Below are 26,969 nucleotides of genomic sequence, written 5' to 3'. Positions count from 1 at the left end.
GCTGCAACCTGATATGCAGATTGTACATGTAGCACCACATGTTGTTGTTGTTTAGTCGTTTAGTCATGTCCGACTCTTCGTGACCCCATGGACCAGAGCACGCCAGGCACTTCTGTCCTCCACTGCCTCCCGCAGTTTGATCAAGCTCATGCTAGTAGCTTCAAGAACACCATCCAACCATCTCATTCTCTGTCGTCCCCTTCTCCTTGTGCCCTCCATCTTTCCCAACATCAGGGTCTTTTCCAGGGAGTCTTCTCTTCTCATGAGGTGGCCAAAGTATTGGAGCCTCAGCTTCACGATCTGTCCTTCCAGTGAGCGCTCAGGGCTGATTTCCTTCAGAATGGATACATTTGATCTTCTTGCAGTCCATGGGACTCTCAAGAGTCTCCTCCAGCACCATAATTCAAAAGCATCAATTCTTCGTCGATCAGCCTTCTTTATGGTCCAGCTCTCACTTCCATACATCACTACTGGGAAAACCATGGCTTTTACTATACGGACCTTTGTTGGCAAGGTGATGTCTCTGCTTTTTAAGATGTTGTCTAGGTTTGCCATCGCCTTTCTCCCAAGGAGCAGGCGTCTTTTAATTTCGTGACTGCTGTCACCATCTGCACTGATCATGGAGCCCAAGAAAGTAAAATCTCTCACTGCCTCCATTTCTTCCCCATCTATTTGCCAGGAGGTGATGGGCCCAGTGGCCATGATCTTCGTTTTTTTGATGTTGAGCTTCAGACCATACTTTGCGCTCTCGTCTTTCACCCTCATTAAAAGGTTCTTTAATTCCTCTTCACTTTCTGCCATCAAGGTTGTGTCATCTGCATATCTGAGGTTGTTGATATTTCTTCCGGCAATCTTAATTCCGGCTTGGGATTCATCCAGCCCAGCCTTTCGCATGATGAATTCTGCATATAAGTTAAATAAGCAGGGAGACAATATACAGCCTTGCCGTACTCCTTTCCCAATTTGGAACCAATCAGTTGTTCCATATCCAGTTCTAACTGTAGCTTCTTGTCCCACATAGAGATTTCGCAGGAGACAGATGAGGTGATCAGGCACTCCCATTTCTTTAAGAACTTGCCATAGTTTGCTGTGGTTGACACAGTCAAAGGCTTTTGCATAGTCAATGAAGCAGAAGTAGATGTCTTTCTGGAACTCTCTAGCTTTCTCCATAATCCAGCGCATGTTTGCAATTTGGTCTCTGGTTCCTCTGCCTCTTCTAAATCCAGCTTACACTTCTGGGAGTTCTCGGTCCACATACTGCTTGAGCCTTCCTTGTAGAATTTTAAGCATAACCTTGCTAGCATGTGAAATGAGTGAAATTGTGCGGTAGTTGGAGCATTCTTTGGCACTGCCTTTCTTTGGGATTGGAATGTAGACTGATCTTCTCCAATCCTCTGGCCACTGCTGAGTTTTCCAAACTTGCTGGCATATTGAGTGTAGCACCTTAACAGCATCATCTTTTAAAATTTTAAACAGTTCAGCTGGAATACCATCACTTCCACTGGCCTTGTTATTTGCAGTGCTTTCTAAGGCCCATTTGACTTCACTCTCCAGGATGTCTGGCTCAAGGTCAGCAACCACACTACCTGGGGTGTACGAGACATCCATATCTTTCTGGTATAATTCCTCTGTGTATTCTTGCCACCTCTTCTTGATGTCTTCTGCTTCAGTTAGATCTTTACCACTTTTGTCCTTTATTATGGTAATCTTTGTACGAAATGTTCCTTTCATATTTCCGATTTTCTTGAACAGATCTCTGGTTCTTCCCATTCTGTTGCTTTCCTCTATTTCTTTGCATTGCTCGTTTAAGAAGGCCTTCTTGTCTCTCCTTGCTGTTCTTTGGAAATCTGCATTCAGTTTCCTGTATCTTTCACTATCTCCCTCGCATTTTGCTTGCCTTCTCTCCCCCGCTATTTGTAAGGCCTCGTTGGACAGCCACTTTGCTTTCTTGCATTTCTTTTTCATTGGGATGGTTTTAGTTGCTGCCTCCTGTATAATGTTGCGAGCCTCCATCCATAGTTCTTCAGGCACTCTGTCCAGCAAATCTAAATCCTTAAACCTCTTCCTCACTTCCACTGTGTATTCATAAGGGATTTGGTTTAGATTGTATCTTACCTGTCCAGTGGTTTTTCCTACTTTCTTCAGTTTAAGCTTGAATTTTGCTATAAGAAGCTGATGATCTGAGCCACAGTCAGCTCCAGGTCTTGTTTTTGCTGACTGTATAGAGCTTCTCCATCTTTGGCTGCAGAGAATATAATCAATCTGATTTCGATGTTGCCCATCTGGGGATGTCCATGTGTAGAGTCGTCTCTTGTGTTGTTGGAAAAGCGTGTTTGTGATGACCAGCTTGTTCTCTTGACAGAACTCTATTAGCCTTTGCCCTGCTTCGTTTTGATCTCCAAGGCCAAACTTGCCAGTTGTTCCTTTTATCTCTTGATTCCCTACTTTAGCATTCCAATCCCCTATAATGAGCAGAACATCCTTCTTTGGTGTCACTTCGATAAGGTCTTGTAAGTCTTCATAGAACTGGTCAATTTCAGTTTCTTCAGCACTAGTAGTTGGTGCATAAACTTGGATTACTGTGATGTTAAAAGGTCTGCCTTGGATTCGTATCGAGATCATTCTATCATTTTTGAGACTGCATCCCAGTACAGCTTTCGCCACTCTTTTGTTGACTATGAGGGCCACTCCATTTCTCTTACGGGTTTCTTGCCCACAGTAGTAGATATGATAGTCATCCGAACTGAATTCGCCCATTCCCGTCCATTTTAGCTCACTGATGCCCAGGATGTCAATATTTATTCTTGCCATCTCATTTTTGACCACATCCAACTTACCCAGGTTCATGGTTCTTACATTCCAGGTTCCTATGCAATATTTTTCTTTACAGCATTGGACTTTCCTTTCGCTTCCATGCATATCCACAACTGAGCGTCCTTTCGGCTTTGGCCCAGCCGCTTCATCAGCTCTGGATCTACTTGTACTTGTCCTCCGCTCTTCCCCAGTAGCATGTTGGACACCTTCCGACCTGAGGGGCTCATCTTCCAGTGTCATAACTTTTATATGCCTGTTGTCTTTGTCCATGGAGTTTTCTTGGCAGGGATACTGGAGTGGCTTGCCGGTTCCTACTCCAGGTGGATCACGTTTGGTCAAAACTCTCCACTATGACCTGTTCATCTTGGGTGCCCTGCTCGGCGTAGTTCATAGCTTCTCTGAGTTCTTCAAGCCCCTTCGCCATGGCAAGGCAGTGATCCATGAAGGGGAGCACCACATAGCAAATCTCATATACTGTCAGCTTTAACAAACTCAGCCAATTTATTGCTGGCACATTCAAAACATTTTTGTTTAAATCAGTTTTTCCCCAGACCAACATATGGCTATTTTTGCCTTTGCTGAAGTATGTTTATATCAACAATGTGGTTTTTCCCCTTATTAGACTTGCACAATGTCATATCCATGATATTGGTACTACACAGAGATTTACAATGATTGGTTTTCCTCACCCTCCCAGTCATTGAAAAAAGACCATTCTGGGGTAGAGGAAGCCAAAAAATAAAATAAAATAAAATAATGCCCAATACAGTGAGAAAGAGAGCTTGCCAAGTACATACTTATTATAGTTCATAGGCCCACGAGGGGGCAGAATTCCACTCAAGTTGAAATGATTGCCTTGGGTGGTCCTGGCTAGAGATAATAAAAAGGCCAGGGTCTGGTCAAAAGACAGGGAGTTACTGACAGAGGCTGCTGCTCAGCTGGTAGCTGGACTCATACAGTGGAAATAGAAGGACTTAAAGAAGTGGCTCAGAGGCTCATTGAAGCCTGAGAGGAGATGAGAGCAGACATCACTGGCTAGAGCTGAAGGAGGTTTGTTCAACTCCAAGGGCAGCCTTCAGAAGAGTTCTGCAGCTAAGTGCCAGTGGGATTGCTGAAAACCTGGGGCAGAGGGAAGACTGCAGCAGATGTCCTAAGAGAGGCCTGAGAGACTACAGAGGGAAGACGTTGTGGACCTGACTGAAGACTGCAAGTATAGTCCGCAGTGACTGGTTGCTGAGTGTTAACTGAGGTGGATTGATACAGGGAAATTGGATAGAGGAAGGAATGGAAACTCACACAACTATTGTCTTAAGGACTCCTTGGTTGTATTTACTATAGTGACAGTAACCATACAGTGTAAACATTCTTATTTAAAGCAACTATAACAAAAAGGAGTTAGCAATCTAATTATGAAGCACCTGTGTATACAAACATTATATATTTATATTAATAACAGTTATAAATAAAATAAATCTACTTTGTATTTCATATTCAGAGCTTTGCACTGTTTTGTCCTATGCTTATCCATAAGTACTGGTGGTTAAACTGAAATAGAAAGCAGACGGTACTAGTACTTGGTCGCAGCTGTAACAAAGGAATAAGAAAAAATTAAGAAATAGGTTATAGATAAGGAGGGGAAACTAATTTGCAAGACACCTCTCCATAATAATTAATAAAGAAGTAGCTACTGAACCTACCAAATGCTAGCTAATTCCTAAATGTTCTTTATGACAATCCTCATCAAATTGTCAATATATGTTTCTTCACACTTTAATCCTTTGGCCAATGAATATGCCACAGGAGAGTACCTGCATCACTAATTAGTACTTCTACCAATTTACCCTTTGGAGATGCCTGGATTCTCAGCTCATTCATTAGCTTGGGCTCTAAGGAAATATGATTATTATATTCATCAAACAAGACTGGTGGAACAGCTGAAAACTTATTTCCAAACAAAGGTTGCATTTATGATAATGTTTTTACATGGGTGGTAGTGCCCATGCGTAAACCAAATCACTGTTGTAGATATCTGCCTTCACATAGTTTCCAGCTGACTACATTATATTTAACAGCAGCATACAAAACTCTTACAGGTGGGAGATTTCAAAATACTTCAGTGGGCCAAGTTTAATGGCAAGAACATAACAAATTCTTGGTTTGGCTTTGGCTATCCAACCACTGGGTATATTAATTGTACTGTACGCAGGTGGCGCTGTGCTCTAAACCACAGAGCCTAGGGCTTGCTGATCAGAAGATTGGTGGATCGAATCCCCACAATGGGGTGAGCTCCCATTGCTCAGTCCCAGCTCCTGCCAACCCAGCAGTTCAAAAGCATGTCAAAGTGAAAGTAGATAAATAGGTACCGCTGTGGCGGGAAGGTAAATGGCGTCCACAACTAGACCTAACGGTCAGGGGTCCCTTTACCTTTACCCTCAAATAGTAACTTGGAGAGAGTTTGTGCTCTTGTTCAATTTGCAACACACATTCTGTCTCAGCTGCAACAACCTCTTTGTATTTCTTTGCACCAAGCTTTGTATCCACCTAGCCATCTTGTCACACACATTAAGTGACAATCTTTTTTTTTTCTTTTAAGCAAAACAAAAATGTCCAAAGCAGCATCTTTGCTTCTAGGCTTTAATGAGTATCCTATAATGATATTATTATCAGAGAAAAAAGGAATCAGTGTTTTTCTCCTAGAAGATCTCCTTGTATCTTTTCCCTTAGTATTATTTCAGCAGGTTTCCTGTCTGAACAGCAAAAGGTAGGTTCCTAATACTTTATACTGACAAACATGTAATTTAGAAAATAGCCAAGAGTTTGAAATACAGAGAACGAATTTACCTTTGGGCACTGGCTCCAGCGACCCCACTCAGACACAACACACTCACTGGGACAGTAGAGGGTACACTTTTGTCTTTCAAGGGGGATTTCAGACTGATTACAGAGCATGTTGGCTACAGACTCGCCACTGCCGTCTTCGGTGGTATTTATACATCTACAGAGGGAAAAATGTGAAGTAAGCATCCCGTCAAGAACAAAGAGATTAAATCAGTCTTTTTTTAAAAAAACCAAACAATTTTTTGTAGTGCTCTAAGTGGTCTGTTCATGCATTTATATTCATTACACAGAATTTCTGACTGCTTTCATTACCTCCCAGAATATTTGTTTTTTTTGCCATATGCCTCTTATACGGAAGCAGAAAAGGTGAAAGGCAATATTAAGCACACTGTGTAGAAATGCTACAATTAATTGAATAAAGTTCTGCTACTGAAAGTAGAGATGTGTTCACACCATTTGGGACAGGGTTCTCGCCCTACAGACCAGCATCATTTCATGCATCTCTTCTACAATATGGACCAGAAAGGCTATTCCAGAACTCTAGAGATGGTTGTAGAAAGATAGAAGGCACGTTTCTCATCACATAGAAGAGCATTTACAAAGGCTGGTTGTGGGTTTATAGAGTTCTCAAAGTTACAGTTTCTTAATGTTTCTGTTCAAAACCTACTGTTTTTATATCTACTCACCTTATTTTTCTAGTTTGTATTCCTTCACCACAGTGCAGGGAGTTTAGCTCGCTGTTGATTTCGCAAGGAGACCATGGATCTGCTATCCAGGAATACTGATTGCATTCACTGTAACATGGGACTGCCTCATACACCTTCCAGGGAAAACATGCAAAATTATACATAATCAATCATCCAAGTGAACAGCTCTGCAGAAATACTTCGATAAAACAACATTTTTTTTCCAAAAAAGCAAAACTCAAAGCACACACACATATCACTAAGGAACATGCTGGATTTCATCCACTGTTCTGAGAGTATTGTAGTGTTTAAATTCATTGATTCATTACAGACTTGCTAAAAGATGTGCAGAAAATGTAATATGTATGCAGCTACACAAGAATTCCATTACAATGTCATTTCCTCCAATAGCTCACATAACATCTATCAAATCCTCCCTCCTAAAATTATACAACACATTGTGTTTTTTTCTAAAACCATGCATATTTTTCTAAAACTTATTTATGGCAAAAAAAACTTCTATTTTGTGTGCTCCCAAGGCTAAAGCAAAGGAAATAACCTTTATGGGGGAAATGTATTTAACAGACATATAAAAAGCCATTGTTGTTGTTGATGATGATGATAGTTCCTTACGTTTAATAAGTCTCAAGGGCACACAATTGTGCTTTCACTTCAACTATATTTTCCAATATATGAAATAAAGAATGCAGCAGAAACCATCAGTTCACAGCCCATTTGTCTCAAAAACATATTTAAAATTGCATAATTCTGCTTGAAAATCATGAATGTGTAAAGTTGTATTCTCTAGGAAGGATTTAAAAAATTCAGTCTATTTATTTAACTTATATTGAATATCAGAATGTGGATAATAAATTAAGGCTGCCTGCTTGCTTAAAGCTGAGCTTCAGAAACCATCCTCTGTCGCTCAATGTAAAACATGTACTGTGCGAAGAGAACATAATTTTAAGACAACTATGTTATTGGACAAATGACTGGAAATGTTTAAAATTATGAGGTCTGCTGGGTTATTGCTTTACCAAATATTGAACAGCCTGGCTTACTTTCAGAGTTTTCTCAGCTTGTAGCTTTTTTTGATGTGGCATGTTTTGGTTTGGATTTCTTGTATTAGTCTCTATGGGCTTACCAACACATGTGACACAAAGTGGGGTGGACGAATGTTGAAGTAGCAGAACAGACGGCACTACGTACTTGAGGATACAGTTAGGGCAGGGTTAGCCAATGTGGTGCACTTCAGATGTTACAGCTCCCTTCAGCCCCAGCCACAATGGCTAATGGTCAGGGATGGTGGGAGTCGCAACCCAGCAACTTCTAGAAGACACCACATTGGCTATCCGTGAGGTAGGGGGTTACATTTTTGGAATGCTCTTCCACATAAATATTCCCCACAGAAACGAAGCAAAACCAGTGCATCAGAAGAAAAGATTCCATCTTAGTCTGCATATGACTGTACCAGTTTTCTATCTGCTGAGAGTCGTCCCCCCCCCCCAGAGAAGCATTCAAAATGTGGTCCTTCACCTGCACTCTGAAATCATACCATCCATTCTACCAGCATAGGCCTCTACACTTCATTCTGTTAGGAGGCTCCTAAAGAGGAAGGCCCGTTAGACTGAATGATTCTAACCCTAATTCTTTCCAGCTCCATCATTCTGTGAAAATCTCATTGCAAGGACTGGGGATTTTCTCTCTCTCTCTCTCTCTCTCTCTCTCTCTCTCTCTCTCTCTCACACACACACACACACACACACACACTGCACAGATAACTAGTTTGTTGCTAAATCCATGAGAATTTACCAGCAGAACACCTCTGGCTAATATTTTGAGAGTATGTATGAGGGGATGGAATTACTCCTTCATCAATTTAACTGGAACTATGGCCATCTTGGTAGTGCTGAGGAAGTTAGTATTCTTCTTCAGTCTCCTTACACCCCTTATGCCAATGTGGCAACCCCTTCCACATTGGTAGACAGAAGTTTGAACATGCTAATCCCAGATCGCATGCAGACAGGGATATACTGAAACAGATGTCGGAGATCCTATTTAGCATTTCACAGATGAAAAATTAACACTTCACTTTGCATCACTTAGTGTGCTCTGCCACTTTCAGTATGACATACCATTGAAGGCTCTAACATACATTGCTTATATGCTGTATTTGTTTACTGTGCAATAGAAGAGTGATTCTTTCTTTGGATAAATATATAAAAGAAAAACATAGTTGTCCCTATACCTTAACCTGAGTCAGACCATTGGTTCATATAGCTCCCTGTTAAATATAAGGTAATCAAAAGCTACTAGTCAAGGCAGCTACATTCTACCTCCTCTGTTGGAGAAAGTGCCTTGGGATACCAGTTGATGGGAATCACAAATGAGGAGAGTAATATAATACTCAGGCCCTGCTTGTGGGCTTTCCTTAGGCACCCAGTTGACCATTGTGAGAAGAGGATGCTGGAATACTGTGGATGGGTCTTTGGCCTGATTCAGCAGAGCCTTTCTTATGTTTTTATACTGGCTGAAAGCAACTTTCTAGGCCTAGGGTTTCAGGCAGTGAACCTTTCCCAGCCCTACCTGGAGATTTTGGGTTTTGAAGCTGGGTCTTTCAGCATGGCTCTTCTGAGGTGAGATGTATATCTCAGCAACTGCTATAGACAAGAAGAGATATTGTGCATGGCATGGTCTTTAGTGTTCACACACATACATTTATCAATATGTGTTCCAGAAAAGGTGCATCCACCCACTTTTACAGAGTATGATCTGGGAGAGGGACCATTAGACTCTCTGGGACGTGGGTTCAAGCCCCACGTTGGGTGAAAGATTCCTGTATTGCAGTAGGTTAGAGTACCAACTCTACAATCCTATGAACACTTGGAGGATATGGCAGGATGGAAGACTGTTAGCCTTTAGCTGTCTGTCATAGGAGTGAGTGCCTCTGAGTCAATCCTTGTCTGTGTTTGAATGAATGACTCTTTATTTGTGTCAGCCATCGGCCATAGCAATAAAACAACAATACGATATACAAAGAACAGAAAATATTTGGAAGTTTTTATTCTTCCTTGAGGAGAGCAAGGGATGCAGAGATGCTTGTCCCTATGTGTGAGGGCAAAGTCACAGAATACATGGTATTGTTTTTCCACAAAAGATTTCTTTCATCACAAAAAACAAATGTTGTTTTTTGATTGAGTAGCAAAGTGGGAGGATGGTGTGTGTGTGTGTGTGTTTTCACCTGAATAATTTCTTGGTAGTTGTTTGCTCAGAAACCCTCCTTCCAAATCTGTTTTTCTCTCCAATATGAAAGGGGGGGGCATTTTTTCATCTGCAGCTGGCTTTTTATTATGAAAGGAAGCTCCTGGAGAAAACAATGCACCAAAGTATTTCATGGGAGGGGGAGTGAATCACACACGCATTGGTTTCCCCAGGTTAAAACATGCTCGCTGGAGTGCATTAAATGGGTCATCTAAAAGTGATCTTGCTTCTGAACTCAGTATTTTCCACAGTGAATACAGGGAAATAAGATTTAGATGGAAAGAATCAGGTGAATTTTAAAATGAGATGGCATCTGGAAGATAGAATTGGAAAGGGAGAAAAGAAGAATTAACTAATAATGAGAGATTCAGAGTTTTATTGTACCAATAAAACTGAAATGAAGGAGAATAAATGCAAAGCGGCCAATTGTCCTTTAACAGTTAGAGCTATGGAGTCAAAATTATTTGAGCTTATGAACACGCTGCTTTTCCTTACTCTAAATTATTTAGTTCTAAATATTTCAAGGGAAACATGGTATTGGCTGTTCCTTCTTCCCACTTGCTGATTTACTCATTCAAGTCTTCCTCCCCACTAACACTGCCCACCCGCCCCCATCCAACTGTCATGGGGCAAATGTGGGGTTGAAAATCCAGGTTTGCCAAGAAAGAAGGCTTATTTCCATACAAAGTTAGAAGCAGTCTTCTTTGGCCTTCCAGACGGTATCCTGATCCTTATCACTGTGGCTTATAGGAGAACACCAAAGGAGTAAAAGTGCAGCTGAACATATTTTGGAAGCAAGTGTGGTGAACTGGTTAAGAATGTGAGCTGTAATTTCTGTGGTGGTTCCCTGCTTGTGGAGTGCTCTCCTCACTTGGCACCTTCATTGCATATTTTTAGGTGCCAGGCCTCTTTTCCTAGGGGTCTGGCTAATTAAGCAATCTTTGGAACTATAAACTCTCTCTCTCTCTCTCTCTCTCTCTCTCTCTGTGTGTGTGTGTGTGTGTGTGTGCAATTGTTTGCTACTGTGTTATGTATTTTTGTGATTTTATATTGTAATCCACCCTGTGGCCCTCAGATGAAGGGTGATATAGAAATTTAATAAATAATAAATAATAATAAATCAGGCCCTGATCAATCAAATATAACAATGGGGATCACCACATAGACTTAGGTAAGACACCATTTGTCATCCTCAAATCTACAACACTGCAACCATAACAAGGATTTTGAAAGGATTACTGAGATACTGTATGTGAAGCACTTTGAACACCAATAAAAAAACACTACGAAGATGTTAAGCATCCTTGAAGCAATAATTGCATACTACATTCTCTCAGAACACACAGGGTCCCCCCCGCAAGATATGCCCCCAAAACTTGCAACTATTGAGCCAATGGCCAAATCGTTCTAGAAACCTTCTGGAGACTTTTTGGAGCTGGTGGCAAAAGCGATTAAGGCGAAGGTAACATACTGAGCATCATCAGCGCCTGCCACTGAAGTCATTATGATATTGCTTATCGTCCGAGGTCAGGCAGCTGATGGCTGGATAAATGGCATCCAATTATGGAATGCTTTTCCCAGGGCTGCTCACCTGGCATGCTTTCTGTTAAGTTTTAGGCACCAAGTTAACACATTTTTTTTTTAATGCCCTGACTTTCAATTGAACGTTTTTAGTGCTATTTTAGTGTCTGCAGTGCTAAGATTTTTACATAAGAAACCTACAAGATATATTCAGTGGAAGCAAGTTATGAGACGTACAGAAGCAGCCAGATGGAAATTCAGTTAAGTAGTATTTTTATAAACTGGGCCAGATCCCAGAGTTCATACTCATTCCGATCCTCTGGGGACACATCTGCATTGCAGTTTCCCGTGCCCATAGCTCAGTGCTTTAGCACTAAATCTGACGAGTGGGAAGTGAAGAACGCAGGCTCCGGTGAGTTGCAGAGGCTAGGTGTCCATTAGGTAACCTATCAAATATGGCCAAGCAGACGCACCACTAGGCTGCTCGATTTGTACATATTTCATTTATAACCCAGTCAGTACTTTTACAGCACATCATTAATACTAAGACCTAGATGATAATCCCTTGGGCTGGAAGTACATTTACATTAGTAGATGTGGTGTCTTTCCGACTGCCTGGAAACGTATTTTTACACAACCACAGCTCATTCCTGTTTGTGTCTTCTTCTGTTGCCAAGGTGAGAAAATGAGATACAGATCAGACACAAAATCTGGAAAGGTTTTATCAGCTAAGCACTGCACTGACAAGAGCATCTTTCTCCTGAGATATCTGTCTGTATCATGGGAAAGAACCAGGGCTTTTGTTCAGCCGGAACTCAGTGGAACTCAGTTAAGGCACCTCTCTGGTGGGCGCCATTGCCATTATAAGAGAACAAATTCATGGTGAGTTCTTGCACCTCTTTTTCTAGAAAAATAGCACTGGAAAGAACTAAATCTCTTTCTGGATGAAAAGGTTCACATTGTCCCTGTTAAGTATTTTCTGTGACTGAAGTTTATTCCCATCACAGTTCAGTTTCCCCCCGGTTTAAGGTGCTACAGCTGCTTGTTGTTGTAAATGCTGATTTCTCTGCTGCCTGTCTTAAAGTCAGCAAGCTCAGGTGCATCTCTTGCTGACATTCTTTGCTTTTCTAAGTCACCTTTTTTTGGTTTTCCTTCTCAGGTTCTTCTACCATCACCGTTAAGGTCCTAGTCCAGCTCTCTACTACACCACACTGCCTATTTCTTTCTCTGTGTGATCTAAAACAGAGTTCATGTCCTGCTGAACTCTCACCTGCACCAGAGCAGCTGCCTTCATGGGGCTCCTCTTCAATTCAGTAACTCCAGAACGACCAGGGAACTTATTTGTTCTTTCTTATTCATTCGCACCTACCCACCCTCTCTCTCATACACACTCACAAATTTTCCTTCTGCAGTTTCAATGCCTACTTATTACCACTGTGATCTCTACCCACTCTTTCACCCCATTTTATTGAGCAAGCAGTTGTTTCAGACAAAGTTATGAGGACACTTTGGTCTGGGAAACCTTTGAGAAAGGTCCCAGGTCTCTCACACACATATTTATATTTTTAGCTCCCAGCTAAATGAAATTACAGTGCTAAACAGTGCAGAAATAAGGAAGGACACCCCCCCCCCATGAAAATTCACCACTACCGCTCAAGTAAGGGCACTACTTAGGAACTTTATCAATTGAAGTCAATTGAGCAATTTACATCGCTAAGCTATAAAACACTGATTATGAGATGCAGTTTGAGGATCTGTCTGTAATTTTGCATCATCTGATAAGAAATTGATGATAGTCATCAATCTTCAAGTTCCTTCTCCCATCTTCACCCCGCCACCACAAGCAGGATCCAAAAGCACTGGACTGCTTTTGCCTGCAACCATGGACACTGTTTAGCACGTATCAGTCAGCATGGATAATGCCAGACTCTCAAAGGATTTAGGAATGTATCTTCCTGAAAACAAAATAAACCTGAATGCAGATGGAATAGCTTTCTGACTGACAAAGTAAAGGGCTCTGATTTTCAGGCTTGGCATAGTAGCACTGGAAGGTAGCCTGAACAAAGTGAATTCTAAGACAGAACAATGCAGAATGGCAAGCACTGCAGTCAAAATATGTTCCTTCCACCCGAAACTGTTACACTGTTATTTATCTGTTCAGCTATATAGTTCTTACTACACACTATCAAGTGGTAGTGTTATGTTAAGAAGATGATGATGACAGAAGAATAACTTAGCAGCTTGTACAGAACAAAATGTCAATGTGAAACAGAGATAGAAAGGTAAAATCAAATGCTCTTTGACACTTTTGCTGAATCCTGATTAAAACCTCTGTGTGAGGAAATTAGTAGAGCAAGCAACGGATCAATGTTCAAAGGTATTTACAATGTTCATGAGTATGTTTGAAAGCTACAGTTGTTAGTTGCAACATACCCTTAATGGCTGCCAAAACTGGTTCACACAAGAAAATGTTTGCTCAATGGTACAACTAAATGCAGCGCTTGAGACACAGCTATCACACCGTGAAATCAGCACATGCCACAGGAACAATAGAGATATTTTAAGATAAGGAAGGGCCCCTCCAGATGTCCTTTTTCATTGCACATTCATGATGATTCGTGCTAATGAAGCTATTGCGGCAGTCATACGTAATCTCAGATCCAATACTGTTTCAAACAGCTTTATTTACTGTTTGCATCCGCTATAACAGCCTGTTGAAAGCCCACAACTTATACTACTACTAATGTCCTGATTTAGTTTTGCTTGGCTTTAGTTGTGCTATAAGCCCTCTAGACAGCAACACAGTGGTAGCATTGGAGAAGCATTGCAGAGCAAATAAATGCAGAAAATATCCACCAGCGATGTGTCAAAAACATGTTGCCAAATAAAGCACCATTCTGGAAGGGCTCTAAATAAGGCTAGAACCCGCCAGGAAATTTCAGCTCAGTATCAATTTTCACATCTATGTTCTGGAGAAGATGGAATGTTTTAACTAGGGGATCAGCCATTGCAGAACGTAAGAAGTTCCTAACTTAAATACAATTTGCACAATGGTGTCTTCATATGGTTACTTGCACCTGCATACAAGTATCATTCTGATTAAGAATCATCATGTGCTGATTGAGATGGGTGAATATGGGCATTACAGGGAAGTTCGAAAATTACTGAATCTCAAAGTACTAGATAAGTACTTTGATAGAGGGGAACCTACTCAGCTGTGTGAGCTGAGAGGTTTTTGAGGATTTCCGCCTTAGAAAGATCATGCTCAGAATAGTTGGTGCTTATGACTAATTAAGGCTAGTTGGAGCAGATGAGTATTAGCTGCAAACTTTAAGAGCCTTCTGGTTATGCTCTTTAAGATGGAGGTTGGGGTTTAAACTGATACCTGAAAGCTAGCAGGACCCCCAACCCCATGCAAACCAACTCTAAAGATTTGCATATTTGTTTTTATGTCAGTGCACACACATATTTGCCATCCAGAAACGAAAGGATTGGTCAATTTCAATTCTCCAGGTTTCTCATTTTTCCAACCTTAAATTCAGTTCTCGACGTTTCTGCAAGAATTTGCAATTTAAAAAAAAATTATCATGGAAATTATGTACTTTATGTACATAATGTATTATGTACATGCATTAATGTACATGCATTTAATGCATTATGTACTTTATTTTCATGATCTGGGATAGCTCAGTTGGTAGAGCATGATTCTCTTAATCTCAGGGTCATGGGTTCAAGAAAAGATTCCAGCATAGCAGAGGGTTGGACTAGATGACCCTCATGTACAGTTTTATGATTTTATGAATATATTCATTTTTATGCGCACTTTCCTCTGATATTTGTGTCTTCGTAAGCATCATTTGGTCGGACAGCCACATCACAAAATTCAGATAAGTGTGAATGCTGAAGAATGGCTGGTTTGGGTTCTCATATTGTTTCAGAAAGTGTGAATTTGATATATTTGGCTTTAAAGGCAAACCAAATTGAATTTCTCCTATTGCCATCTGTAAGTTAACATTGTGAGGTTTGTATGGACCCTTGCTACTCTGTTCTATGGTGGCCATTTCAATCATCTATAAATTTATATGTGCATGTGCTTACACAATTAACACTAAAGCTATTTGAAAAGTTTCTGCCACTTAACAGGTTGGTTATCAGTAAGCTTCTGACTGAAGTTGAATAAGGAGTCTGTGATCCTCTGACCTGTTTCTTCCTTGAATCTAAGTTATTTTACCCAGACACCATCCCAGCATTCCAAGTATTAGACGCTTTCAGCTCTCATCAGTTGGAATTGGTGTTGCTCAGCACTTCTGAAAATCACACAATGGCTCAATATACCAGTGACTATCAGGACTTATTGTCCCTTGAGTAAAATATTGACTCCAATTTCCCCTCAGCAAATACCTCAGTCTCCAAGTCAGTAAATCTTGATATCCCCCTCAAGAAAAGTCAATATCTTCTTATTATATTAGAAGTAACCGATGACTGAATCAGATGGTTAGCAATGGAACACTGAAGAAAGCTTTTAGACCATTCCTTTCAAAATGGGGATGAATTTAATACTTGACCATTCCTTCCAAGATGATTGTGGCCATATGTGTTAAAGTACCAGGAGAAAAGAAATATAGAGACTAAAGGGAAACCCCACTATAAAATACAGCCAGTGCTAAATAATCAAGTTCTTTAGAAGAGCTGGCTGACACACTTTGATTTACTGAAGCACTAGGTCGGGTGGCAAGAAAGTTTAGATATTAAATGCTACTACCAAGACTCTCCAACTGAGGTTTTCACTTTGTAGGATTTGTTATATCCACTTTACTCTTTTCCCCAAGTGTTCAAAGTTCACAATCAGGCAGCTGTTAGCATGAAGTGATTCTGTAATGTCTCTCTTCTTTTGTTACACCAGGGTCCATGTGGAGCTCAGGTGATTTTTTAAAAGAATCTGAACTTGGGTCAGCACAGCTCTCACAGTCAAACTCATACAGCTCAGGCTGCAGGGAAATAATAGAGACAGCTGTTTTGATATTTCATGACTTGGGCAGGTGCTGGCTCCGCTTTAGCAAGGAGGGGGGAAGCAAGCTATAAAAATGAAATCCAGACTCATGACTGCAAGGCCACTTCTGTAAAGACTTAGCCAGTGATCCTGTACAAGTCAGTTGCCAAGCCTTTGAGGGTGCTACTTCCCCCTAGATCAGTGGTGGCCAAACTTGGCCCTACAGCTGTTTTGGGACTACAATTCCCATCATCCCTGGCCACTGGTCCTGTTAGCTAGGGTGAAGGGAGTTGTAGTCCAAAAACAGCTGGAGGGCCACCACTGCCCTAGATCATATCCTTTTAAATAGCTAGATGGCAATGTAGAAAATTTTCTTTCCTAACTAGCACACATCCTGCAAAATATATATATATATATATATATATATATATATATATATATATATGCAGGTTTTGGTGTCCTCGGGTGTCTTCCCGTGTAAAAGTTGGGGTGTCTAGGCGACGTTTCGACGAGGTCTCACTCGTCATCTTCAGGCTGGTGCTTTCGGCTTCTTGTTACTGGAACAGAGCAGGATCTCAGTGTTTCCTGCTCTGTTCCAGTAACAAGAAGCCGAAAGCACCAGCCTGAAGATGACGAGTGAGACCTCGTCGAAACGTCGCCTAGACACCCCAACTTTTACACGGGAAGACACCCGAGGACACCAAAACCTGCATTCCTGTACCCGTGAAAATCTACGAAAGCAAATATATATATATATATATATATATATATATATATATATATATATATATAATCTCAATACAAGCAAACCATGCAATCCAAACACAAATACAAAAGAGGAATGCCAAAAGTGGGTGTGTTATATTAATGTAAAAATGGAAAAGGGCTGCCAATTTTGTCAGGCACTCCAATACATTTCAAACAATTTCCACTCAGTTTCAAACCTATTAATACACTCCAGGCTTACACTAATCCAAATAAAACTTGTTAATTGTATTTTCATTTATTTTCAGTTTCTGTTCTTGCAGAATGTCTTTGGCTTAATTCACCAAAGCATCACATCCAGAACAAATCCTTAGGTTGCAATCCTCTGCATACCTAACTGGGAATAAATTCCATTGAACTCAATCTGGTTTACATGTGAGTTATCAAATGTATAATCAACAGAAAAGCCCCCCCCCCCCGTGCAATATAATACAGGGTTTGGCTTTTTTCATGCACTTTCATGAAGCTGAGCTCAGATAACCACAGCATCCCTCCTTGTCAGAAATGACATGGTTTTTAAGCTGACCACTCACTCTCCCCATCCCTTATTATCCTTGTAAAGTTACCAGTCCACATTATGCATTCTTGTTTGGAAGGATTTGCTGTGCCTAATGCATTAGTCACCAAGCTAACAGCAAAGGAGTAAATGATCAGACACGCTTCCCACTCACAAACCTACCTATCTTTTTATAATATGTACCACAACTGTACATTAAAATGTACCTCATTTCAGAGCATCTCCGTTTCATCAAACTTACATCTTTGGTTTCCTAAAGCTCCCATTTTGGGCAGTTTATCATTATGAAAGTGCTAGGTGAAGCATTTACAAAGGCTGTTTCACCTTCCAAGCATATTGTGTGAACAGATAACATAGGTCAGCACAAGTAACTGGGAATAAAGCTCTCTGCAAAACATTCCCACAAAGTCCTACACACTTTCAGGTCTTGAAAACTTTAAAGCAAGTTGCAGCTCTCTGTACAGAGTTTTGCTTTATTTCCCTGTCTGAACATCTCACCATTTCTCTAATTTCAAAGAGTTTTGCTCTTGTTTATTCGCCAGCTGAGGGCCTGACCAGCCATAACTTTCCTGCCTAGAAAGTCAACACATTACAGAGGGGGTCAGTGTTAGGTTCACACAAACTATCTCCCAACCCTCCTCCCTATACATAAAGGAGGGGGAGTAGTGACATATCAAGTTTATCTGTATCTCATGATCTCCAGGATCCAAGATTCATTCCCCCCCCCTCCACCCAGACTATCTGATGCATACATTTGCCTACACCTCAAGATGGATTAGGCTGCCAATCAACTTGAATCATGCCCATGTTTACCCTTCCATACATTACAGGCTAGAGCCCTAGATAACTTTATGAATATTGCATTTAGATACTTCAAATTTAGGAGATATAATGTATATCCACCAATGAGGGTTATAATGCATTCATGTTCTCTAAGAGGGTGACAGGCTAGCATTGACTAGATGGTGAGAGATGCTGAAATCAAAAGATTAATAATTCTTAGGGGCTTTTTTGTAGGGGTGGGTTGGTTAGATGTTTTCTAACTTTCTCATGACTACTTATGGTTCCCCAAACCACACAATCCTGGGGAAACTCACCTTCCCCACAAAACATTTTTGCAGCTGGAAACATGCATGATTAATGTGTGTGTGTGTTTTTTTAAAAAAATCTCTTTTCACAGCTCAATAGGTACAAAACACAGAAAGGCACTCAGAAGTATTAATAAGGTCTGTTAAGTTTCTGTAACAGAATCATCAAACATTTAGGTAGGTAGGAGAAACCCTTACAAATTGCTATAGAAGAGAAGTTTATTCTAACTTGTAAGTCCAAAAGCAGAGACCAAACACTAAAGAACCCTATTGTATGAGGCTGCTTGCCAGTCATCTATCTAGCCTAGTACCGTTTACTGTGGCAGTGAATTCTGAGCTCAGAGACAGGTGGAAGTCCTTCCCAGAATGCAGAGCCAAGATGTTTAAATGAGAAATACTGGAGATTGAATCTGAGACTTTCTGCATGCAAGGAAGTTGCTGTCCCTTGGAGCTTGATCTCCTTCCTTATCCTTTCGGGATAAGTGTCCTTGGGCAAGTCACAGTCACAATTTCCCTTTGTAAAATGGCTTGAAGATGCTATAGAAATAATTACATTAAACGAACTTTTATAGTTCTGCTTTTCTTGTTTTCTCTTCCAGCTCATCTGATTTTCTAAATTCTCTTAAGCGACTTGTCTCTAGATATGGTCCAATGGGCTGTTAAATATTCAGAGATAGGTACCTCTGTTCAAATTGGGAGGTGCAACAAAAAGAAAATGATTTCTTATAAACATCAAAACACACTGAAACGAGCTCTCTCTCAGTCCCGCCATTCCACTCCAAAGTGAAACCTTCGTGACTACAATTCATTCATATTTATAATACTAAACGGTTTTATTTCCTGTAACTCTCATGGTTGGCTTTTTTTTTTAATCATCTGCTTACAATGTGTTAAAGCACTGGCATCCTTCCACAGAGTTTAAAATGAGCTGGTGTAATTAAATGTGAAAATATGGGATAAAATATTCTCTGAGTGATTGTTCATTTCAATAAACTCCAGGTCTCTAATTAGTAGCAGCAGGAGTTATGAGACCCTAAAGCTTTGTGTGAACAACAGGCTCCCAGCCTGTAAACCACACTGCTGCTCCAATCTGGTGCAGTGCTAAATGTTTTCAAAGGGTAAATGGTATGAGTGTGTGCGTGTGGGGAGAAAATATGCCTCCCATTAAAGTGCTAGAAAGTAAGCAGCTCACTTCTCGCTGCCACTGAGCAACAATGTTATAGCTGCTGGCACCTTTCTTCCTACTCGGAAGGCAAGAGACACAACCTTTTCCATCACACTCCGTTCCGAGCTTCACTTTCAACACAGCAGAATCTTCCTGAAGAATTCCCTTGGAGACCACACTGCAGACTTCAGCCGCACTTATCAGTTGACTCCAGAGGCTGAATATGAATAGGGTTTTTTTCTAAAATATTGACAGATCTAAAAACACTAATGATTTCTTGTATCTATTATGCGACTGCGAATACTTCCAACAGGAACCAAGGCAAAAAATAGCACTAGAGATTTACTGTAACTAGTGGTTGCATGCTATTTGGTGCTGAGCAAAAGGCACAAAGCATTCTGCACCTTCCAGAGTGGAAGACAGGATCATATCCTGTGTGCAGGCTGATTGCCCTATATAGAAGAATTAATCTTTGATTATATGGAAGATCTCAAGGCAGCAATGTGGTGTACTTTATGCATGCTTTTAAAATGACAAATGACCAACTCTCTAAAACCTTTTTATTTATTTATTTTAAAAAAGAAAGCTAGGTTCCTCGGTTTTATTATCAGGAAAAATATTTCATCCAAAATGGTTTGGGCCTTTGAAATGCACACAGGGGAATGCTATTCTCATCAACGTTTCAGACCCAAAACAAAGTGTTTTGCTGTGCTGCTGCAATTCCTAACCTAAGAAGCAGACTTATTAGTGGGAAATCTGTTGAACATTTATGCATTTCCTGCTGATTCAAGAATCTTTAGATACTATCGTTTCTACTTCCTCCGTAAAGGAAGGCAACCATGGCAAATTTAAAAGGAGATAAAAAGTTAAAGAGAGATAGATAAAGCTATAATCTCTGTGATTTTGTACATTTGGCTAAACTTTAAGGATGTGCTCAGCAACAGAAAGTGAAGAAAAATAGTGATGATGGTAGAGTCTGGACACCTCTAAGTTATGCAGTAATACTTTTTTTGGATTTAAAGAGGGACAACTGGGACATATATAAATGTATTCACACTTTCTGATATTAGCCAGCCAGGCAGGTAGCCAGACAACCACATACCCCTTCATTCTGTACCCTCCTACAAGTTTCCTTATTTCCTTTTCCAACTTACACTCAACATTATTCAGCTACTGAGCATGCTCAGTCCTCCATCTCTCTATATTAATGTTTCCTTCCCCTGAGAAGCCTTCCCTCTTGTTCCTGGTTTTGGCTACAATCCTGTCAACACTCTGGGTGGGGAAATTGTTTGTGTGAGCGAGGGGTGCTTTGTGGTGAAGAACAACATCAGAGAGACCCTCCTCAACTAAACAATAAATATCAATACAGATTGCATCACCAACCTGAGCCTTTGTAGATGTCCATGTTAGCAAGTCGTGACAAGCAAAAAGGAGAGAAAATTATATATTCATTAGTTTTGTTGTTGCAGGAGAATACTGAAAGAGCACAAACCCCGTTTAAAACTATAGTGTCTATAACACAAGGTTTGTATTTATTCCTGAAATGCCCTATCTTTGTTCTTTTCTTTAAAAAAAAAATTATTCTAGATACACATCCAGTGTAAACTATTGTGAATGAAATGACTAAGTAAATGAATGAATCGCATTATTAACCTTTATTATTACAGCATAATAGATAGGTACTGAAAATCAGAGGTGCTTTATGGGCAGGACGATGCAGAATACCCTGAAATTGAGGATTATCAATTACTTCAGACACTGATCCTTGCAGAAACAGAAATTTAAACTGGGTATCAGTTTGTGACTGGCATAAATGCATATTTGTGTGCTTGGGTGACATACATACATACATACTCACACAGCCAGATACCTTATGTGTTGGCAGCCTCCATCACATAGTACTCAATCTCTATAAATTGCTAAGCAATCTCCAAAGTAGTAGAATTACAAGGATTTAATATTTCAAGTATTCTTGAAAGATCATCTTGAACTACATTTGTAAGTCTTCTCAAACTTCTACTACTTGAAGAAAATGTTGGAACAGTGTACAAACATAAACAATGTTTTATTTTTCACTTATTAAGCACATGCAAAGCATTAAATCCCTATTCCAGGTGTCCAAAGCAGTTTCCCAGTGCTTTGTTTCTACAAGATCCTGGGTGTTTCTGAACATCACACCAGCTTTCTGAAGAGCTCCCCGAGAAGCATTTCGTGATGTGCTCTATAGCACATTAACCTCTTTGTAATATTTCTGCACATTAGGAACTTGCCTGACAGAATAGAAGTGGAAGCAGAGGAAGTAAGGAGCTATGAAGACTCAGGAGATAATAGACCTCTAAGAAACGATGAAAGAGGATAGTAGGAAAGGCAGATGGAGAGCAGGATGAAAAACATGTGAAGCTGGTCAACTCAAGAGTGGCTAGATAAGCGAGGAAGAGAAATGTGTGAAGGAAAAGCAACGTGAACAAAATATCAGCGATAGAAAGAGGATTTTAAGGCAGCACTAGTGCAATAAAGCTACTAAGGTAAATGCTCAGTGAGAGCTTTCAATTTTGAGAGCCATGTTGAAATCTAAGGAAGTGCTACTACAGGAAAGAACACAAGAACAGAAGAGAGAGAAAGGCAGAGCACAGTACCACCATATTTTAGCATCTAAGGTACATCTTCATGGGGCTTTCTTTGGGAAGCAGATGGGTTCATTCTGTACATCTCTTTCCCGATTCACTGATTCATTGTTTGTCGGTTAAGCCAACAGGATTGGTAGCACTGTGTTTTCCAAGTACAGGTGTGCAGCAGTACTATGGGCTGCCATATTTTTGGGCTGTTGGTGGACTTTTCTTAAATCCTACTTTACTTTTCAATTACTTAATAGGAAACAGGAGTTCCATGCATAGGTGTCCCTGAAAGAGAAAAGCTGCTCTCTTGGAGCCCATTGCTACTGGAGTCCCCTCAATGAACACCCACACTTAATTAATATGTTCCTGTCCTAAAATGACTTCTTCAATCTGGGGACTTTGCTAAAAAGAATCAACAAATGTTTGTCAGCAACATGCTAAATATCCATTCTCTGGAAGCTTAATGCACAGTTTCAGCACATACCCTGGTATCTTAACCACTGGCCAGCTGCTGTTAAGCACCAGCAGTCAAGTAGAAGCACTTTCCTTCCTTCCTAATCTCAAGTGGCAATGGGACAAATGTGCAAGGTTCTTTGTTGTGTAATTACTATAATTAGCTGGTCCATTACTGCAGCTCCTTTAGGTCAAAGGCTCTAATTCCAGAGAAGTACTAAACGCTGTTGATAGTCAGCTTGGGGGATGTTAAAGCAAGAGTGCTTACAAATAGAGGAGTTTGACAAGTTTCAAAGAAAATAGTTTAGTAGTAATCAAATAAAAACATTGTGGGTTAGATAAACCATGGAAGGGTATTCTCACAAGATTGTGTCAATGTAGCTTGAAGAAATTAGTTCCTTTTTAAACCCAGAATTAAATTTGGGGTGCTCCCCCCCCCAAAGAAGAGTACAGCAAAGTCCCAGTGACATCCAGTGTTTTGGGATGACAAAATAACAACTCTGCACGGTCATGTAGCCAGAATGGTAGAATATAAGTACACAAAACTTTTGAAGGGCAATGAATGCCTATCCAAGAGACAACAAAGCTGATTAGGCCACATATGCCGGTGACTTCAACACATGATGGTGCCTCAAACAATAGGTCAAGTAAAAATGCTACCTTGGTAATTTCACCAGTACAGCACTTTCTACCCAGGTATTATTAAGAGCATCCTCCTCTCCCCCACCACCGCCCTGTAATTGTTAGGAGGAAATACTGCTTCTTTATACTAATAGATTGGTATATCAACCTATATTACTTTCAAGCTAGCAGAATAAAGAATAATTCCAAAAGCTTTAATAGCAGTCTAGTAGCCACAGCAGCACATATTCAAGCTGTATTATGAGGTTGCTGCAATCTGACAAATAATGGGTTCTCTTGGACAGTTCCATTGTTAAGAGAACTCAATGGCACCTGAATGAGAATTAAGCACAAAGGGAGCTTCATTCTACCAACTGTGCTAAGTAGAAGCTGGTTGTGCTTCCTATCTTAAGCCGCTCTGCACAGAACATATTAAACAAAATTTCCCGAAAGAAGGGGGGAGGGCAGAAAAACATCTCCACGTCTTGCAATGCCTATGATTGTAGCATTTTACACATTAAGCTGTCTGTAAGGTTAAGGTTAACAGAGTGTTGGTAGCATTTAGCCCTTGTCTCCTCCAAATTACACCCTCCCTTTTCAGCTGTTCAATAGTGAATGGGGTTTTGAAGCTTGAGTGCAGCCAGCAACATAGGAAGCAGCCTTAGACGAGGCCAGACTATCTGCCTAATCCAGTTTTATCTGCTCCGATTGGCAGCAACTCTCTGGAGTCTTGGGCAGGCATTCCCCCCCCCATAACCTCTAGGTACACCTGACATCTGAGATAAAACAAGTGATATTTGAGATCAGTGGCAGGTAGAGAGAAAATCTCTTCAGTGGTGATACTCAATTTTTTTTTGAATTCTATATGCAGGGAGCCTCACTGGGTGCCAACATTGTGATCAGCCAAATACGTTTCTGTTCTCCCAGTTTAAACACTTTAAAAATGTTGTTGTTGTGTTTTTAAAACAACGCACTGTTATCTTGTGTATTTTTATCTTGTTTTTAAATTATTCATCTACTGCAAATGTATATTTAAGAAAAAGGAAGGGAAACAACAGCAGCAGCAGCAGCAAAAATAAAAAGTGGGGGTTGTAAACAGTCTTGGAAGCTTTGCTGAAGTTCTGTATATGAATCGGAATTGGATACCATTTTGGGGGAAAGGGCTGCATAACCTGGTGGAGAGCTGCTGGGCCGGGCATATTCCAAAAGTGGGTAAGTGAAGCCCACACCCAATGACACATCCTTTATGCACACATTCATCCCCCCCCCCACTTATAAACAGTTTTTTCCCATGGAAACTGAAGCATATAGTTAATTTTCACCTTTTATTTTCTCCACAAACTTTTTCCTACAAAGTTTGTAGGGGGAAATGGGAGGGGTCACTCTCCAAGCATGCAAACAAAACAAAGCCCCACCCTTCTATAATCCCAGCAGAAGATTGCTAACAGCACCAGTGGACAGCTAAACTGGATGCCTTGCCTTGAAACGAGTCAAACCCTCAAACTTCAAAGAACCACACATAAGCAACTGCAAAATGCAGGCACACTTTCTGCACATTTACAAGCACTATGAACCTACCACCCTACTGAGGCATTTTCCTTTTGTGTTGATCTGCTTTTCAGAAGATCTTGCACTTTGCACAACGTCAAAGCCCTTTCTCTTCTCAGCTGCTTCCTGCTGAACTGCTAGTGGGTGGGAAAGGACCTCTGGGGTGAATGAAACCCAACGATGGGCCGTGTCTGACCCACAGGCTGAGGGCTCTTCACCCCTCACATAAATATTAGGGGGGGGGCAGACTTTAGACAGATAAAGAAAGTATGGCATTCATAGTGCCTACATCACTGCCCCAGGATTATCTGTATCATGCAAATGTCAGGTATTTCAATTTGTCTGTGTCTAAAATACAGATGAAACATTCTGGTCACCCAGGTAAGTAACCCAGATAAGGCTGGAAAGTATATCTTGAGAGTTAACTTTGCTAAGAATGATAATTGATATTATGTGCATTCTCCACTACGTGAAGAACCAGATATTGATTTATCATTTCCTCTTTCATTGTTTAATGGCAACAAGCAACCAGAAACACATTAAAGCCAATTTGTTCTTACTATCGCAATGTATTTTTTTGTTCAGCAGTAGAGGATGGAGTCAAGCCTCATCAGATTTACATCAAAGCATTTTAGCCTGCAGCTGTACCCATGCAAATTCCATAAACAGGCATATTTTTTTACCTGGTGCTCCAAGACTGAAAAAGTGAATATGATTCATGACAAATGAAACAATCTGTTTCAATATAGACTGCAATAAGAGGGGTTGTACAGGATTTCAATTTTTTTTTATTCATTTACACTGATAAAGGTAGCACAGAGAATTGACTTTTTAACTGGCCATTTAAAATCACGCTCTCGGAAGAAAGACTCTTTAAGTAGTAACAGAAGTTCATTCGCAACACTTTTCATATACTGCTAGGCATAGTTTGTCAATATTTTCCCCCAGATGGATATAGATCAGATGGATAAAGAGCTGTGACTGATCCTGCACTGAAGCTGCTGAGCATGCTCAGTGGTATCTAAGATTGCCTGCTCCTGTAGCCCTGAAACATCTGCACTGAAACAAGAGAAAAGGGAAATACAGGGGTTGCACTGGGCAGTCTCTCTGCAATCAAGACCACACTGAAAAATATTTGTTTAAAATAAGTTGGGTCCTTAAAGTGGCCCAACTGAACTAAGGGGTGTTTTATTGTATGATTAGGCCACTTGAAATCTAACAATTCATCCAACTGTTGGCCTTGCCCTCACTAGCCAGCCGATCCTGGTCCTCAAAGAATGAAACTTTTTTTTGGATTCAGAATAGGGAAGTGGGTCAACAGCTTGTCCTTCAATAGGAAAGGCTTGTCTGGATCTCTCTCTGTTCCCTACATGCTTCTTTGAAATATAGGAAGATACTTCGAGCTAGGGTGGCCAGATCAAAAGAGGCCAGGGCTCCTGCGGTATTTAATAGTTGTGGAGAAGAGGGAATTCCTGCTGGCATGAACTCCCACTGTCCCCAGTGAAAATCTCAGCAGCTGGGGATGATGGGAGTTGTAGTTCAGTCCTCATGATCCCAGATGGGTGGAGATGCTACATGGGTCAATATGCTTCATGCGTCTTCTCCTGTTTTGAAAGAGGAATATGGGGAAAGCAGGGAGGTTCTCTTGCATCCAAGGAAGAGCTGCTGTGCTGCCATCTCTTGCTTCCCTGTCCTGAACCCCATGGGAAGCTTTTCTCTCCTAGGGACCAGGATGAGCTGGTGGGTGCGGATATAGGACAAGAATCGCTTGTACTCAGGTCCTACACTTTTGGGCTTCCAGCAGCTATCTGGTTGGCCACTATAAGAACATGATGTTGGGCTAGATGGGTGTTTAGTCTGTTGCAGGACTCTTATGTTCTTAATGTGGTATGGATTGTGCTATCCACTGCTTGCAGAAATTGAGCTGGAGAGTGACTTATCTGAACCGGTCAATAGTTTATAGGCAGGCGCATGACTGCTTGGAAGAAATCTGATTATAAGATATTCAAGTGTGTTTGTTTGAACTTATGGTATGAATAGCCTATTAATATTTTTTATATTACAGTGGTACCTTGGTTCTCGAACTT

General features: G+C 40.6%; 1 protein-coding gene across 4 annotated transcripts in view; it reads right to left on the bottom strand.

Moving 5' to 3' along the window:
* Nucleotides 1-26,969, bottom strand: part of THSD7B (thrombospondin type 1 domain containing 7B) — a 413,810-nt gene that overhangs the window by 33,374 nt on the left and 353,467 nt on the right. For all 4 annotated transcript variants that reach the window (XM_083493189.1, XM_083493188.1, XM_083493191.1 and 1 more), the window contains 2 exons: nucleotides 6,339-6,472; nucleotides 5,656-5,809 (listed from right to left, as the gene is read on the bottom strand). In XM_083493189.1, coding sequence (XP_083349315.1) covers nucleotides 5,656-5,809; nucleotides 6,339-6,472 — 288 coding nt within the window. The remainder of the gene's footprint in view (nucleotides 1-5,655; nucleotides 5,810-6,338; nucleotides 6,473-26,969) is intronic.

Source organism: Podarcis liolepis (genome assembly GCF_965112155.1).
Source record: "Podarcis liolepis genome assembly, chromosome: 1".
Taxonomy (NCBI): domain Eukaryota; kingdom Metazoa; phylum Chordata; class Lepidosauria; order Squamata; family Lacertidae; genus Podarcis; species Podarcis liolepis.
The sequence above is the reverse complement of the archived record's forward strand: the minus strand, read 5'-3'. Positions and strand labels throughout refer to the sequence as shown.